Source organism: Salvelinus sp. IW2-2015, linkage group LG16 (genome assembly GCF_002910315.2).
Source record: "Salvelinus sp. IW2-2015 linkage group LG16, ASM291031v2, whole genome shotgun sequence".
Classification (NCBI taxonomy): Eukaryota; Metazoa; Chordata; class Actinopteri; order Salmoniformes; family Salmonidae; genus Salvelinus; species Salvelinus sp. IW2-2015.
In genome coordinates this window covers 18067789-18086194 of record NC_036856.1, presented here as the reverse complement: position 1 = coordinate 18086194, position 18406 = coordinate 18067789, and the positions used below count along the sequence as shown (strand labels likewise).

General features: G+C 41.2%; 3 protein-coding genes and 1 non-coding gene across 5 annotated transcripts in view; 1 reads left to right on the top strand and 3 right to left on the bottom strand.

Annotated features, from left to right (window-relative positions):
* Positions 1-8925, bottom strand: part of gpc5b (glypican 5b) — a 77242-nt gene extending 68317 nt beyond the window's left edge. The window contains 2 exon segments of the mRNA XM_070447574.1: positions 2466-2627; positions 8445-8925. Coding sequence (XP_070303675.1) covers positions 2466-2627; positions 8445-8610 — 328 coding nt within the window. The 5' untranslated portion in view covers positions 8611-8925.
* A 2275-nt stretch (positions 8926-11200) lies between these two features.
* trnam-cau (transfer RNA methionine (anticodon CAU)) lies at positions 11201-11273 on the bottom strand. Its single transcript has one exon. It is a non-coding gene; the product is annotated as a tRNA-Met (tRNA).
* A 1507-nt stretch (positions 11274-12780) lies between these two features.
* Positions 12781-14272, top strand: aqp12 (aquaporin 12). 2 transcript variants are annotated; one of them, XM_024004913.2, is made up of 3 exons: positions 12781-13458; positions 13648-13764; positions 13879-14272. In XM_024004913.2, the coding sequence occupies exons 1-3, from the start codon at positions 12864-12866 to the stop codon at positions 13998-14000; spliced, it is 834 nt and encodes a 277-aa protein (XP_023860681.1). In that variant the 5' UTR covers positions 12781-12863; the 3' UTR covers positions 14001-14272. The 2 variants fall into 2 exon arrangements, with proteins under 2 accessions (XP_023860681.1, XP_070303674.1); XM_070447573.1 differs by having other exon boundaries at positions 13648-14272.
* Positions 14260-16163, bottom strand: rpp21 (ribonuclease P 21 subunit). Its single transcript, XM_024004914.2, has 5 exons — positions 15871-16163; positions 15685-15785; positions 15419-15501; positions 15057-15191; positions 14260-14701 (listed from the first exon to the last, which is right to left on the bottom strand). Exons 1-5 carry the CDS (start codon positions 15925-15927, stop codon positions 14580-14582), a joined length of 498 nt encoding a protein of 165 aa, XP_023860682.1. The 5' UTR covers positions 15928-16163; the 3' UTR covers positions 14260-14579.
* Positions 16164-18406: the final 2243 nt, after the last annotated feature.

Here is an 18406-nt window from a genome sequence, read left to right as displayed (position 1 = left end):
GGTGACGGGAAGGTGTGCGATCAATAAGTCTCACTTTTCAAAACCAGGTGCACTGAATCAGGGATCTCCAACTCTTTTCCCTATGTGGACGTATCCTATCCTAGCAACGGCGTCCAAAACACAGGGGCATCGAGTGACAGGAAAGGGATTACTCAGGGATCATGTGATGAGCCCATGCTCATCTGTGATAGGTTCAGACCAGCAGCCTGGACAGGAGGGCATGCAGGTCATCAAGCACCATAACTGACTACTGAGTCCCAAGACTGCTATCCTGACTCCTGTCCTGGCCATGTCGTCCAGTCATGCTACAGGCTCCTTAATGGGGCAGATTGAAGGGGATATCCTAGGTCTCTGCAGTGCTGACCCCATATGCCCTGCCTGGACCCCATTCCCACCCCCAACACCCACATTGGGCCAAGACACACCCTGGTCATAAGTTTGAGCTTGGCAGGTTCTAAATGGCAAGATCAGTGTCATGTCTCTGCACCGCCTGGCAGGGTTGTGTCAGTCAGTCTGTCCAATCTACTCTAACCTCTGAGGGTTTCAACAAGTAGTGCTTAGGTACTTGGGTAAATGTGTAGTCTTTGGTGGTGGGCATGGAGTGAAGGGATACAGACCTGTACAGGCCCTGCAACAGTCTAAAGCCTAAATCAACTCAAGCTTATTTTGGCTGCTGAATGTTCATTGGGTGTTATGGCTCATTCTGAGCCTGGTCAAAATGAGGTTCAGATGTAACTCATGAATCTCATTTGTAACCATTAGTGTCCATCACATATTTCTCACAAGTGGATGGCAGGACCTTAGATCTTTTCCCAGAGACCAATTTGTAAGAGGCTTCAGAGGAGAGATGAAATGAAGCAGATGTCAGGGGGACCAGAGGGTAGCGTTTAAAGAAGTACTCAGTAGAGAGGGAATACAGCGGTAAACAAAATGCTGCGAACATTATATACACATTAAGAAGTACAGCAAAAGGCTAATGATCACTTCTGAAAGTGATACAGAATGACAGCAAAATATGCAAATATTTCAGAGTGTACTTCCTCTGAAAGTGATACAGAATGACAGCAAAATATGCAAATATTAACATTTCCGAGTGTACTTCCTCTGAACTCCAACTGCATAAGGTTTGAGGCACTTAAACACATGGTACACACAGCAGACATCCACAGAAACAGACACAAAACAAAAATAAATGTAAACACATTACAAACACATAAATGTAAACTGCTATGATAATGCTTTGAGTGAAATGTTTGTTGTAATGAGATTCCTTATTCTAGAAGCCAATTAGATCAGGTTACCTCAGCAAACCCACTGCTGAAAGCCCAGTGAGCAGTGACCCGGCAGGCATCCTTAGAGGACACTGTCCACATCACTCACTGACATCATCTGTCTTTCAGCAGAGATAAAAGGCCCAGAAAGCCTCCCTTTCTGAGAAGCCAGGGACCAGCAACCCAGCTTGCCTGACGACTCAAACTGAATTACTCCGCTGCTCTATCATTCGTTACATACTTCAGTCTGAGAGTGCAACCATTGAAGTCGTTTGTGTTGACATCAAAATCAGGGATATTGTACAAAACAAAGTCATCAGCGATTGGATCTCTAACCACTCAGAGTATACATTTTCTAAACGTCTGGCCCAACACATCGGTTTCTGGGAGCAATCAAACGATCTAGAATGTATTTCCATTCTAGAAATAGTAGGGGAGGTACTCAGATCCAGACTCATTGCAGAGAAGAAACTAACGTCTGTGGGCGGGCATAGAGTTTGGCAGGAGCAAGGAGTTTGGGTAGCCAGGCAACCGCCCAGCAGCCCTCTCTGTGAAAAGCAGAGCAGGATAACCCCACTATTCTTCCCTCCCATTCAGGACATCTCGTTAGAGAGACAGATTGATTCAAATGTTAACACATCTCCAGGGATACTCAGTGAATGTAAACATTTTTCACTCCCTGTCTTTCATTGGTTCAGAACAAGACCTGCTGTGTATTCTCTACTCTACATGGCTGAATAGAGAGAGAGAGAGAAAGAAAGAAAGAGAGAGAGAGAGAGAGAGAGAGAAAGAGGAGAGAGGAAAGAGAGAGAGAGATGAGGAGAGAGAGAGAGAGAGAGAGACAGAGGCAGAGACAGAGACAGAGGCAGAGACAGAGGCAGACGCAGACATCCAGAAAGACAGAAAGCTATAGACAGATAGAGATACAGAGCGCAGTAGTCAAGTTATTAATTTCTCAATGTGAGGCCTGGCTAAATATTTGCTTTAAAAGCCAATATTGAATAGTACAAAACCAATATCAAATGCCACTGAAGTGGTTCTCAGTGAATCATGGCTCTCTCGGGATATCAGTGAATTCGTAACAACCTAACCATTAAGAAACTTCAATAGCAATTAAATTTTTTGTTGAATATATTCTAACATCATCCCATGCCCCTCTCCTCGCCCTGTCCCACAGGCCCCCCATATCCTTACCCTGGAAGGCAGAGGAATGGCCCACAATGAGGTACTTGAGCTCAAAGCTGTAGGAACGGATGTTCTGGAGAGTCTCTCTGCGCACTGCTGCCTGGTAACTCTCCTCCATCTTGCGTGTGCAACATGACGGGCCTGGGTGCTTGCAGATCTGCAACTCACCATCTGGGAAAGAAGAGGAAACATATTACAACAACAAACCTGAGCATGACTAGAGAGGAAGAAGCAAAGCGAGAGGTTTTACTCCTCCCAAAATCTGTCCATAAAAACAAGCCCACATAGGGAGGAATGTCTGTATAGAGGTCAATGAGTGTTGAATTTGTTCAACAAAAAATGTAATTGCAATAGAAGTTGCTTAATGGTTAGGTTGTTACGAATTCACTGATATAAGTGGACGCACGTGGCATTTCGGCAACTTTGAAAAAAATGTACTATATATCGGAGTTGTGATGTTGTCATAGAGCATGGACATTGCCATTGAGGTCTTTCACCATTTTAAAGTAGTCAACTGGGTGGGGATTCCTATGAGTTGGGAACAATCAGCCAATGAAGAAGAAGAAAATGGACTACCTTAAAATGGAGATAACCTCAATTGCACTGCCCATGCTGTCACAGACGCTATAATGGCACAGATACAGAGTTGAGTCCTCTATCTATCTCTATGGTCTGTTGGTCACACGAGTATCTGCCCTCTCATTGGCTAGAATGGTCCCACCTGATCTCGTCTCCTCCCGTTTGCCTCTCATCTGTGAGGCAATGTATTTCCATTGTTAGAGCTGTCACTTGACTATCTTGTCAATATAACAGACAATCTTTGACATGACACACCTCAACTGAGGTGTCAATATGAAATACATAGCTCAAGTGTGCTAGAAGCTTTGACCAAATGTGATTAATAATACTTACTCAAATAGTTTAATAAATAAATAGTGAATAAATGGTTCCAACACATTATTTCTCTACACTTATTTCTCATGGGCATCTACACTGAGTGTACAAAACATTAGGAACACCTACTCTTTCCATGACATAGACTGACCAGGTGAATCCAGGTGAAAGCTATGATCGCTTATTGATGTCACTTGTTAAATCTGCTTCAATCAGTGTAGATGAAGGGGAGGAGAAAGTTTAAAGAAGGATTTTTAACCCTTGAGACAATTGAGACATGGATTGTGTATGTGTGCCATTCAGAGGGTGACTGGGCAAGGCAAAAGTTTTAATGAACTTAGTTTGTCATGAACTTCAACGCTGCTGGGTTTTTCATGCTCAACAGTTTCCCATGTGTATCAAGAATGGTCCCCCACCCAAAGGACACCCAACCAACTTGACACAACTGTGGGAAGCATTGGAGTCAACATGAGCCAGCATCCCTGTGGAATACTTTCGACACCTTGTAGAGTCCATACCCTGACGAATTGAGGCTCTTTGAAGGCAAAAAGGGATGCAACTCAATGTTAGGAAGGTGTTCCTAATGTTTTGTACACTCAGTGTATACTGTATTCAAGTTCCCTTTGGGTTAGCAAAGAGTCCCCTAATACAATCTCATTTGGATGAGGTCCAGGGTGACCCTGGCACCCCTTAGCCCCTCTAGCCGATGTCCTCGCTCACCTCCCCACTCCCCTCCATCCCCCCCGAGCTGGCTCACCATCAGCTTGATCTCCCATATGAAACTAATACACCAGCATGTGAAAGTGGAGCCAGGAACGAGAGAGAGAGAGAGAAAGAGCTTCAGAAATAGACTTTGGCTATCCGGCCAGACCTTGCTGAATCAAAGTCCAGATACAAGAGCTCCAACGGTGCAGAGAGAGGAAGATGCAGAAGGAAACGGAGCGATGCAGCTGAGTTTAAACTCACCAGAGTTAACATGCTTAAAAACTCAACCAGGCCTAAATCATTGGACGTGTCAATCATGACAGCATTGTGTGAACAAATCAATCATGTGACTGATGACAGGTGATGTAGACTTACATGCACTGGATGTTCTGTTGTTCAAGTATTAAAATGTTATCACAGTTGTGTGAAATAGCAATGTCTGTCTGGTCCTCGCAAGTATGGCTTTTCTCAGGCTCAGAAGCCCCCAATACAACCACTGCATGTTCATATTACTTAAAAGTAAGTCTTAAACAGTAAACAGTAAATCTCACATATCTTTCAATCCCACTTATGAGGACAGAATTGGAGGTGAGCTGAGCGATGAGGAGGACAGGACACAGTGTCATACACATTCACAGCAAGCTCCTGAGAGGGGGTTGAGAGGCAGTGAAAGCGTGAGGATTCATGATTACCGTACTCGTCTCGTGTGTGAGGAATCTGACATTGACAAGCTACTGTAAACCAAGCTGAAGAACAGCTGATTGGGATCACGAGATGGGAAAAAGCAGGCCCCTTCCCAATCCCCACTGCCACCACCACATGCCCTACACTACTGGGCATCGGCAGCACAGGGGTGAATAACATCTTCCACAACCCACCCATCCATCCACCCCTCAATGTGATCACCCTCTAAATGAATACGAGCATCTTATTCTATTTTTTGTGCTTCCTCTACCTGCTAAACTTTCTACCCAACTTATGCAAACAATGTGTGTGACCTTTAATAAGGATGAGGGCAAACAGCAGTGAAAGGAAAGGGGCTCAGGGTGCTAACAGACAAAGCCCAGTGTCTCCTCAGCTGTTGGAGTCAGCCCTCATTTGTCCCAGAATGCATTGCTGTGGCTGGATTCAGTGTCTGTGACACTTTCCCCCAAGGACAAGATGTTATGCATGCACTGTACATTAAAATACCACAGCGCAAGTGATAGACACTGCAGAGGGACACAGGAACAGGGGGCTTATTAAGACTGAAATAAATCAGTTAAACACTGGGGTACTTTCCAAAAGGCACAGTGATCATACAATACCACACATGAATATACAGTGCATATATAAAGTCTACAACCCCCCTAGGATTTCTTTACATTTTATTTTGTTCATTGTATGTCAATGATCTACACAAAATACTATGTAAGTAGAAGAAAAATACATGAAAAATAAAACACAAATATACCTTGATTAGATAAGTATTCCCCCTCATGTGTAAATACATGTTAGAAACCCATTTGGCAGCAATTACAGCTGTGAGTCTTATAAGAGCTTTGCACATCTGTATTGTGCGATATTTGCTATTTATTCTTTTTTAAATTCTTCAACCTCTGTTAAAGTGTTAGGGATCATGGCAAGACAACCATTTTCAAGACGTGCCATAGATTCTCAAGCATATTTAAGTCGAAAATATAACTTGGCCACTCAGGAACACTCTTCTTGGTAAGCAACTGAAGTGTAGATTTTGCTTTGTGTTGTAGGTCATTGTCCTGCTGAAAGGTGAATTCCTTTTTTGAAGCAGGTGCTTAGCTGAATTTTGCCTGTGCTTAGCTCCATCCTGTTTCTTTTCATCCTGAAAAACTCCCTATGCTTGAAAATAGAGGCAGTTGCTCAGTGATGTGTTGTGTTGGAATTGCCCCAAACATAAGGATTTGCATTTTGACCAAAAAGTGTATTCCTTTGCGTTTTTTTTTTGCAGTATTACTTTAGTGTCTTGCACTTATTCTGTATATTTGTATTCTTCTTTTCACTCTGTCATTTAGGCCATTGAACTCTGTAGCTGTTTAAAATCACCAATGGCCTCATGATGACGTCTCTAATTAGTTTCCTTCCTGTCCTCAAGCTCAGTTCAGAAGGACGACTGCATCATTTTTGTGTCTGAGTGGTTTAATACATCATCCACAGTATAATTATTAACTTGGCCATGCTTAAAGATACATTTTTATTTTTTAACTAGGCAAGTCAGATAAGAACAAATTCTTATTTTCAATGACAGCCTGGTCAAACCCTACACCAGACAACACTGGGCCAATTGTGCGCTGCCCAATGGGACTCCCAAACACAGCTGGATGTAATACAGCCCAGGATTGAACCAGGGTCTGTAGGGCCTCTAGCACTGAGATGCAGTGTCTTAGACCGCTGCACCACTCGGGAGCCCTAATATTCAATGTCTGATTTGCTATTGTTACCCATCTACCAATCACTGAGGCTTTTCGAAAAGCTCCCTGGTCTTTGTAGTTGAATCTGTGCTTGAAATKCAATACTTGACTGAGGGACCTKACAGATGTTGCATGTACGGGGGACAGAGGAAGGGGTAGTCATTCAAAAATCATTATTTCACACAGACTGAATCCATATAACTTATTATGTGATTTGTTAAGCCAAATTTTACTTCTGAACTAATTTAGGCTTGCCTAAACAAAGGTGAATACTTGTGCAATTACTATATTTTTGTTATTCAAATTTTATTACTTTGTAAAAATGTGTAGAATTTTCTTTTCACTTTGACATTATGGAATATTTTGTGTATTTTGAATATTAATTTTGATTTTTTTGTTGTTGACATTATGGAATAAATCAATGAAAAAATATTACAATGAAATCTATTTAAATCCCACTTTGTAACACAACAAAACATTTTAAAAGTTCAAGGAGGTGTAGACTTTCTATTAGTGGTAGAAAAAGTACCCAATTGTCATACTTGAGTAAAAGTAAAGATACCTTAATAGAAAAGGACTCAAGTAAAAGCGAAAGTCACACAGTAAAATACTAAAAGTAAAAGTCTAAAAGTATTTGGTTTTAAATATACTTAAGTATCAATTTTTTTCTCAAATTCCTTATATTAAGCAAACCAGAGGGCCCAATTTTCTTTTTTTTCTTTTATCTACATGTGCCATTGAGACAACATGAAATTGATATGCAAAACAACAAGTTTGTACCCCATAAAAGGCGAAGTATAAAGTATAGCCATGATGTTCGAGCAGGACAAGCAGTCTATTAAACCTAATGACCTGTATATGTACTGTCACGCAGCTCAGTTATTGTGGCCCCTGGGGCTCAGGTCACTTGATCTGACCAATATAAATGAGGAGAGAGAGACAGAGAGAGAGACAGAGAGAATATTTTCTGTGCATTTGTGTATTTATTTGGTTTTAATGGGATATTTGATTATGATACTATCTCCAAACTAAATTGCAAAATGGTTTTGACTCACACTTCATATTAAGGTATACTTAAAAATATTTATGAAGGGGCTTCTAACTTTCAAGTTGTTTATAATCTGTTCAGTAGGTGTTTAGTTTATACACCTTTAACAAACAATTATTGAACATTGGTTGAAATTGTGTGAATGGTTTTTGGTGTTTGCCAAATTATGAGCTGATATAACTGCAATGTTATTGATTATGACAGTTATGGCCATTGCATTCATATAATAAGCTCAGTATTTGAAAAGCAAAAAAATAAGAGATTATGACTCTTGGGACTCACGTCCAGTTCTTGGAATCATGGTCTATACACAAAGATACAGCATTAACTATTAGGCCTACTTGCTAGAAAGGTTTGCTTGAATCTTTCTCTTGAATCTTTGTTACAGTTTTTGCTCATTTTGCCATCCATCACCTAACCTATAACATTTTCATTGGCATATCTCTGTCTGATGTAGCCGGAAAAGATATTCGGATCAGGAGGATGACATGCACTAATGTGAAAAGGAAATGTAATTTCAGTATCAGACAGAAAACTTGAGTAAGCTTGCAATGCATTTGTGCGAGTTTTGACAATGTGAACGATCCTAAGAGCGCATTACTGCTGTCACTACCAATGAAGATAGCCTATACGTCATTGTTCACTATGTTTATTTGTCCTATTCACAGTACAGGGAACCATGTGTAAGCTTTTACATGAGTATGAACTTCATTTTTTCTCAAAAATTAACAGGCTACATGACACTTAACATTAATGTAAACAAATTGTACATTTCTATGATTTTGAGGTATCAATACCTTAAGAAAAAGAATGGAAAAGAAACGGGTGCACCGCACGCACAGGTGCACAAGCGGCGGGAATCTGGCTCCTGGACACAACATGTGTTAGGACCTGCTAGATCAAGTGCGCACTAACCTGTTCCAGGTGCCTCGGGGACCCATTTCAACGAGCCGATCTGGCGCAATTGGAAAGCCGTTTTAACCTCATGGCAACTGTGCGCTCCTGCACCAGAAGCTCCAAATAGTACAACTGTTACCCAAATCAACCAAAAGTCAACGCGTTGGAGTATCCTTCGGAACATTGCACCATTTCAATCAGATAGACTATGAATGTATCCTGGCAGTGGTATGGCCGTTTGTAAAAGTAGCCCAATAGGCTATTAAAGTAGCCAAATACAATCCCAAAACAAATTCGCTGTCCTTATCAACTGCATCGATCTGTTAAAATGTCACATTCTTGGGGCTGTTCAATAGAGCGCATGACGTTTACACTCTAAGTAGGCTATCCACTTAAAATCCATGCGCTTCAGAAAGTGCAACACCGTTCTTTGGTAGGTTACAGCTGCGCGCTCGCTCGCTCTCTCTCTGTGAATATAACACACACGCACACATACACACCGTGCAAACCAACCTACATTATTGAAATGCTCGGTCTGAAACATCACACACAAGACAGCAAAAAAACATTTCAGTTTCTTCAGAAAGTGTTCACACCCCTTGACGTTTCACACTTTTTGTTGGGTTCCAGCCTGAATTGAAAATGTATTCGATTTTGATTTTGCGTCACTGATCAACACACAATAACCCATAATGTCAAACTGAATTGTTTTCAGAAATTGTTACAAATGAAAAACAAATGAAAAGCTGAAATCTCGAGTCAAAAAGAATTCAAATCCTTTGTTATGGCAAGCATAAATAGAGTTAGGAGTAAAAATGTGCTTAGCAAGTCACATAATAAATTGCATGGATTAACTCTGTGTGCAATAATGGTGTTAACATGATTTTTGAATGACTACCCCAGCTCTGTACCCCACACATACAATTAAATAAAGTTAAATACATATATCTTTTTTTTATTAAACAAAATATCTGTAAGGTCCCTCAGTCGAGCAGTGAATTGCAAGCACAGATTCAACGACAAAGACTAGAGGTTTTCCAATGCCTCGAAAGAAGTGCACCTATTGGTAGATGGGTTAAAATAAAAAAGCAGACATTGAATATCCCTTTGAGTATGGGGAAGTTATTAATTACACTTTGGATGGTGTATCAATAATCCCAGTCACTACAAAGATACAAGAGTTCTTCCTAACCCAGTTAACGGAGAAGAAGGAAACCGCTCAGGGATTTCACCATGAAGCCAATTATGATTTTAAAACCGTTACGGAGTTAAATGTCTGTGATAGGAGAAAACTGAGGATGCATCAACAACATTGTAGTTACTCCACAATACTAACCTAAATGACAGACTGAAAAGAAGGAAGCCTGTACAGAATAAAAATATTCAAAAACATTTTGTAATAAAGCACTAAAGTAATAATGCTTTAGAGGTCTCGTCTGTCCTTTTGCAGCAATTACAGCCTTGAGTCTTCTTGGGTATGACGCTACAAGCTTGGCACACCTGTATTTGGGGAGTTTCTCCCATTCTTCTCTGCAGATCCTCTCAAGCTCTGTCAGGTTGAATGAGGAGCGTCGCTGCACAGCTATTTTCAGGTCTCTCCAGAGATGTTTGATCAGGTTCAAGTCCGGGCTCTGGCTGGGCCACTCAAGGACATTCAGACACTTGTCCCGAAGCCTCCCCTGCATTGTCTTGGCTGTGTGCTTTGTCTTGTTGGAAGGTGAACCTTCATCCCAGTCTGAGGTTCTGAGCGCACTGGAGCAGGTTTTCATCAAGGATCTCTCTGTACTTTGCTCCATTCATCTTTGCCTCGATCCTGACTAGTCTCCCAGTCCCTGCTGCTGAAAAACATCCCCACAGCATGAGGCTGCCACCACCATGCTTCACCATAGGGATGGTGCCAGGGTCCCTCCAGACGTGAAGCTTGGCATTCAGGCCAAAGAGTTCAATCTTGGTTTCATCAGACCAGAGAATCTTGTTTCTCATGTTCTGAGAGTCTTTAGGTGACTTTTGGCAAACTCCAAGCGGACTATCATGTGTATTTTACTGGGGAGTGGCTTCCATCAAGGCCCTTCTCCCCCGATTGCTCATTTTGGCTGGGTGGCCAGCTCTAGGAAGTCTTGGTGGTTCTAAACTTCTTCCATTTAAGAATGATGGAGGCCACTGTGTTCTTTGGGCCTTTCAATGCTGCAGAAATTTGTTGGTACCCTTCCCCACATCTGTGCCACAAAACAAACCTGTCTCAGAGCTCTAAGGACAATTTCTGGCTTGGTTTTTGCTCTGACTTGCACTGTCAACTGTGGAACCTTATATAGAGAGGTGTGTGCCTTTCCAAATCATGTCCACCAATTGAATATACCACAGGTAGACTCCAATGAAGTTGTAGAAACATCTCAAGGATGATTAATGGAAACAGGATGCACCTGTTATTTTATTGTATTTTTTGCAAAAATGTCTAAAAACCTGTTCTTGCTTTGTCATTATGGGGTATTGTGTGTAGAGGGATGAATGAAAAAAATATTTAATCAATTTTAAAATAAGTCTGAATAGTTTCCGAATGCACTGTATATATGCATGTCCAGCCTGCAGGGGTTTATCTAAAATGGAACACTGCGCCCACCATGTGGTCTTAAGTGGAATATGCGTTGTAAAAGCAGTCATGCCATGCCGTAACTTCAAGGACTGATATCATCATTATCGATGTATTAACTTGTGTTCGCATTCATAGGTAAATTGACATCTCAAATAAAGCCAGTAGCAGAGCTAGGCAAAACATCTGCCCCGTGTGAGGCTCGAACTCACGACCTTCAGATTATGAGACTGACGCGCTGCCTACTGCGCCAACGAGGCTCGAACGTGCATAAGGAGTGGGCTGAACTTGTAACACTTCCAAATATTTCGGACAATTTTATTTTCTAAGGTGGGCAAATCAGTCATTTTTAGTTACACGCCTTAACATTACGGTCAGTGCTGTCTGGGATCATTGAGAGGTTCCAAACCTTAACCATAACACTGACCGTAACCATTTTAAGTGTAAACTTTAATGGCTACTGTAGGGTCCCGGCAGTGGTGTAAAGTACTTAAACTACCTTAAAGTACTACTTAAGCAGTTTTTGGGGGGTATCTCTACTTTTCTATTCTTGTTTTAGTCAACTTTGACTTTTACTTCACTACATTCTTAAAGAAAATAATGTACTTTTTACTCCATACATTTTCCTTGGCACCCAAAAGTACTCGTTACATTGATAGGAAAATGGTCAAATTCACACACTTATCAAGAGAACATCTCTTGTCATCCTTACTGCCTCTGATCTGGAGGACTCACTAAACACAAATGTTTCGTTAAATGGTGTCTGAGTGTTGCAGTGTGCTATCCGTAAAATTAAAAAACAAGAAAACCGTGCCATCTGGTTTGCTTAATATAAGGAATTTGAAATGGTTTATACTTATACTTTTACTGTTGATACTTAAGTACATTTTAGCAATTCCATTTCCAATTGATACTTAAGTACATTTAAAACCAAATACTTTTAGACTTTTACTCAAGTACATTTAAAACCAAATACTTTTAGACTTTTACTCAAGTAGTAATTTACTGGGTGGCTATCATTTTTACTTTGAGTCATTTTCTATTACAGTATCTTGACAATTAGGCACTTATTCCACCCCTGGTTCCCAGATAGCACGGACCTTAACGGTGCACTTATATTACAATGCAATTATTCCTGTAAGTACAAGGTTAGAAAAGGGTTAAGGAGGATTAGACTGAACAGTACGAAAAATAATGAAAACGTATGCACTCACTATATTGTAAGTCGCACTGGATAGGAGTGTCTACATTGGTCTGCTAAATTACTAAAATGTTAAATGAACATAGATTGACATATGGCAGAATAAATAGTCAATAAATAAGATTCAATAAATATACTTCTTTATGGAATAGCTAAGCCAATTTCGTGTGAGAATGCCACTTCAGTGGTCCAAGAAGATAAAGTAAGCTTACTGAAACTATACATTCATCAGTCAACCAATACACAGTCTCTACTAAATGTTCCACGTTCCGATTTAGTTGCCTAGAGTCTGGGCCTGAGAGTAATACACATAGATAAGAAGAGGAGAAACTGAATCAAAGTAAGGTATATTCTTTAGTGGGATCAGACCAGGTAACAATACTTTTTTTCTTGGTATCAATAAACTATATATTTGGTTTAAGTTACAGTAGTCCTTTGCCCTTATCAATGGGGCAAAGCCACTTCCCTGACCTTGAGAAGGGAAATGTGTATTTTGGCAGGTGGTGTGGGATGAAAAGCTGGTGTTTCTGTGATAAGAAAAACGCTTCTCCATGTGCCACGTTGTCACAATCACACAGACAGCAAACTGAGCAACAAGTCATACATTGTGTGAGCAGAACCAGCAAGGTGTAGTATCATCTGTGAACCTATGTCTGGACTCAATGTCACCCTTGGTTACTTTCTCGCTGTTGTGGTGTTTGGTGCAGCCTTTAGAACCCTTTTCAGAAAATGGCCTCGTTTGAGCGTTGCAGCAGAGTTTCCGGCCTCGTTTGTGCTGGTGGCATGCTGGCTGGAGGTGCAGACCATTAAAGAGGTGGGCGAGTGGGCAGGAGGACTGGGTCCAGACGTGACTCTAACCATACTGTTTTTAGTGCTGCTGACCCATGGTGTGATCTGTGCCGGAGCCACTGGAAACCCCTCCCTGACTCTGATGAATTTCCTGCTGCTGGAGACCCATACTCTGCCCACTCTGCTGGCTCTGGCTGCTCAGTTCCTGGGGGCACACCTGGCTCTGCTTGGGGCTGGCTACTACTGGGCCCTGGAGCTTAACGACATGCACATGATCAAGAACCTGATGTCAAGGGAGTGCAGCACAGCCCTGCGTGTCTCCCTGGTGCAGGGGGTCATTTCTGAGTGTGTGTGTGCATTCATCTTTTATCTGATATACCTCAGCCTGAAACATCGCTCTGCGCTGATTCGGGTTCCTCTCGTTGCAGCTGTGCTCACCTTCTTCTCCCATTCAGGTAAGTAGCCCATCATGACAATCATGCCTCTAACTTAGAGATTTCAGTAAAGAGATCATCATTAAAGTTGCATAGGCCTATATGCTGTTTTCTTTGTTATATCTGTGCGTCAGAAAAACATCTGTTTTTGCAGATGAKCACTGCATTAATAAGTTCATGATCGGAGAACTCATCTTCTTTGTATTTCAGCCAGTGATTATACCATGGCTTTCCTGAACCCCTCCCTGGCCTATGGCCTTACCTTCTACTGTCCCGGGTTCACCTTTACAGAGTACTCAGTGGTCTACTGGCTTGGGCCCATTTTTGGTAAGTCAAACAACATTTTTGTTACATACAAACACCTGATAAAAAAAGGCTTTATCTTTGACAATGAGGCTTATGTTGCTTATGTAGCTGGTAATACAGATATCCTCTTTTCAGGAATGACCCTTGCCCTTCTCCTGTACATGGGCCACATTCCTAGGATTTTTACCAAGAACCTGCTGTATTCCCAGAAAACCCGCTTCCGTGTGCCAAAGGGGGAGGGAGATAAAAAAAAGTGAAAGAATATAAAAATCATCCACCTCAGCTGAGGCAATAACGGACCTAAGAGTGCATTAGGAACGCAATGCTCAATTTTGTTCTTATTGGGATGTTTCATTATGCACTGAGCACTATATTCAACAGCTGATTCTCTCCTTAGGTTAGACTGACAAAAAGGAATGTGCTATAGAATAATAAGATCTGTACATGTATGATACAATTTCATATCTCATGTACAACCTGTGTTCTTTCAGAAGTAATATATCAATTGAAAATAACTATTTTAAATAAACATGTGTATTAAACATTTAACATTGGTTGTCATTCCTGAACATTGTGAACAAGTTGAGGTATACACAAAACTCAATCCATCCATTTTTTTTGCATTTTTACCAACCTCAACCAATTACAACTATAATCCATTACAGAAATACCACTGATGTAATGCTAATAGGTTGTCACCAGCAAAAAAAACACAGCAAAAAAAGAAAATATGCTCATATTAAAAAAATTAAAAAATGAAATTGTTGAAAATATGTGGTCAATACCACACAAAGAAGCTATGTCCAGTTGTGACTAGGCTACCGAGGCCACAGGGCTCAGGTTTTGGGCTTTGATGGAGACACCTGGTGCTGGGTAGAGGAAGGCCCTGTAGAGGATTTCTGAGATACGGGTCCATCAGCTTTCTCCTTCTGCAACTCTTTAGTGGAGTGACCTTGTTCTGCAAAACAGAAAGGACAAATGTTAAACAGCATGGCCTCCCTCTGAGATGGATGAAAAGTGGCATAAAGAAAAAGCAAACTTTTGAGATGAAAATGTAACAAATGTGAAGCTGAATTTTAATACACCTGCGTTGGAAATAATGAATATATTATCTTTCCCCACATAGCCAACATGCAATTTATACCAGTGCCATGCGTACAAGACTATCTGCGGAAATCAGAGAAGGCATTAACACGCAGTCACACTACTAAAAACTCTTAATTCACATATGCATGACGGTACTTAGTTGTCCCGCGCCTCACTAATATGAACCATAACTGTAATGTAGTTGAGTTGTCTCAGGGTAACCTCACCTGGCTGTGATTGGTTCTCCAGCTGGGCCTCAGGCTGGTCCACCCACAGGCGATGCTCCGGATTGTTAAGGAACCTCTTGCTCTGTCCACAGCTGAGACACTGCAGCACAGTCATGCGGTTTCTGTACTTAATCCCTTAAGAGAATAAAGCATGGGTTACATGTAATGACATTGGACTCTCACTCAGTACTTTCAAAATCTCATCATGAGATACAAATGTCTCCAACTGCTAGATACAACCATAACTCTGTTTTCATCTGTGTTTGTATTGAGAAGGACTAGAATGACAATTAAATAGCTTGCAACAATGTGTTAGCTTTGATTAGGTGGCTGATGAGCCATCTATTTAGTTATATACTTACTTCTCTGTCTGGCTGTGGCAGTTACTCCTGGGACCAACAAAGAGCAGCACTTCTTACATAATGCTCTTTTCACTGCGGGGTCTCTATAAAGATGTCAATAACATTCTAGTCATGCTCTAGTTGTCATCATTGTAGCAGACATGTTTCAAACTGATCATTTCTGTCATGTATTCTTAACGTGACATGAGTTGCAACCTTTATTGATGCAAATGTAAGCACATATTTTTCTTACAAGAGTTTCTATGATATTGTTATAGTCTACTCACTGTCTCAGCACCAAACGTTTTGCAATGGTCTTCTGAGTGAAGCAGTAAAAACGAGCCAATTCCACATTCTCAGGGGTTTGAGACAAAACACAGTGTGCAGCCTGCAAGAAATCAATATCACATGAAACCACTATCTGTGCAAATCAGTTAGCAAAATATAAAGTACTAGAAATCAATAAAACGTACCTGATATAGAAAGTTTAGTCTTTGATAGGCTTCCTTGTCTTTCAAGTTTGCTGCCATTACATAGATGTGGATTGCTATGCTAAGTTAGCCTGCTAGCTTCTAACTATGTAGGCTAGCTAGCTAGTTATATGTATCCCCAGAATGCTAAGTAGCTACCTAACAGGCAACAGGAAAATATGTAACCTCAAATTCAGCTAGCTTCACAAGCTTCTAGTTAGCTAGATAAATCCTCTGATCAGCCTCTGAACCAGGGGGCCAGGGTGCTTTTACTGTCTTGTGGATTTTATATGGCAGTTGACAACCAACTTTATGGTGCATTACCGCCACCAACTGGACTGGAGTGTGCACCAGAGACAGGGAAGGACTAAATCCTACCTAATATTCTCGTCTCCCTAAGGAAACAAAATACATAATTAAATACTACATCCCCTGAAGATTTCCCCAGCAGTTCACTTAACATTGGCTCTTCAACCCCATTACACCTTAAATATAATAACATTCTCTCCCTTTCCCTCCCATATTGCTGGCACTGAAATATAACGTGTTCCACTCAAATCAAATCAAGTTTATTTTATATAGCCCTTCGTACATCAGCTAATATCTCGAAGTGCTGTACAGACACCCAGCCTAAAACCCCAAACTGCAAGCAATGCAGGTGTAGAAGCACGGTGGCTAGGAAAAACTCCCTAGAAAGGCCAAAACTTCCACTGTCTCCATCTCCTCCTGACAATGATCACACCTCCCAGTATGATGTTTTCCTACCAATTTCAATGTACTATGGAGTCTTGTGATCCAGTCTCAGCCTTGTGATTATACTTTCCCCCCTTCTCTCTCGACCTGAGGACCTCCTTGCCCATCACCTTTCCTGAGTCTTATACAGGTGTCTTCCCTTTCCCACAACACTTGCCCTTATTTTTTAAACACTGTTTTTATTAACCACTTGGCTTCTGCTTTACTGATTGACAATTCCATCTCAACATTAGGATGTTTAAAATCCTGCTTGGCGAGAACATCCATCTCTTCATTCCCCTCTACTCCCACATGAACTGGTACCTAGAAGAACATGACAAATACCCCCATGTCTCACCCTATACAAGCACTGTAAAACCTCATACAATACATACTGTTTGCTCTGAGACACACATTAATTTAAGCGCATCAGTGCTGCACAGGAGTCAGAGCAGATAACTACCCTGTCTGGCCTCACCTCCTCCACCCACTCTGCAGCCAAGAGTATGGCCAGCAACACCCTTGTGTAAACCGATACGTTTTCCGTTGCTCTTTTTGTCACTGCCACCTTAAACTAAGGAACGCTAAAAGCTGCACCTGTCCACGCAGTTTAAGGGCCTGAGATCCATCAGTGAATATATTCAAGAAAGCATAGTACTGTGTTCTTAAATGTTCACTTACAACTGAATATACTTCTTCCTCAACAGTTCTTACCCTCTCAAGCATCCCTAAAACTATACTAAATATATTTTCATCACCAATTCATTGATTAAAACACAGTTTTGCAATGAAGGTATACAATAGCGTCAAGAGCACTCTGTAGTGCAGCGCCGGAGGACAACTGGTTACCTTCCTCCTCTGGGTATATTGACTTCAATACAAAACCGAGGAGCCTTCCAGAGGACGTCCGCCAACCTATCAGAGCTCTTGCAGCATGAACTGATTCCACCCAATCAAAAGATCAGAGAATGAATCTAGTACTGAAGGCATAAGCTACAGCTAGCTAGCACCGCAGTGCATAAAATGTCGTGAGTAGTTGACTCAAAGAGAGAGAAAGACAATAGTTGAACATTTTTTTAAAGTTCAGGAGAAGCGAGAGAGAAAGCTAGCTATATTTAGTATTTTTTGTTCACTTAGCTAGCAAATGCAACTAGCTAGTTTAGCCTACTCAAACACCCAGCTCAAACAGAGGAATGCTATGTTAGCTAGCTGGTTATAGCTATCCAACACTGGAACTCTTCCAAGTCAAGGAGTCACGATTGTTATAATAAGTGGACCAAAGCGCAGCGKGATCTGGGTTCCACATCTTTTTATTACTAAGTGAAACTCACAGCAAAACAAAAAATCTCCACCGAAACGTGACGCTAACAATAGTGCTAACAGGCAACTGTCCATAGTCAAGATCCCACAAAGGGGAAATGGCTGCCTAAATATGATCCCCAATCAGAGACAACGACAAACAGCTGCCTCTGATTGGGAACCATACCTGGCCAACATAGAAACATAATCCCCTAGATGACCCACCTCTAGTCACATCCCGACCTAACCAACATAGAGAATAAAAAGCTCTCTATGGTCAGGGCGTGACACAAGGTAAGCTTTTGGTTAAATTAATTTATTGCCACCTGTCTATTTATGGAAAAATTGCCCTGATTAACTCCTTAGTCATATCTCAGTTTATTCACTTACTTATGGCGCTGCCCTACTCCTGATGATTCGTTTTTCAAATCATATGAGCAAAAAATATTTTGCTTTATCTGGGACGCTAAACCAGACAAAATAAAACGAGCCTATCTATATAATGAAT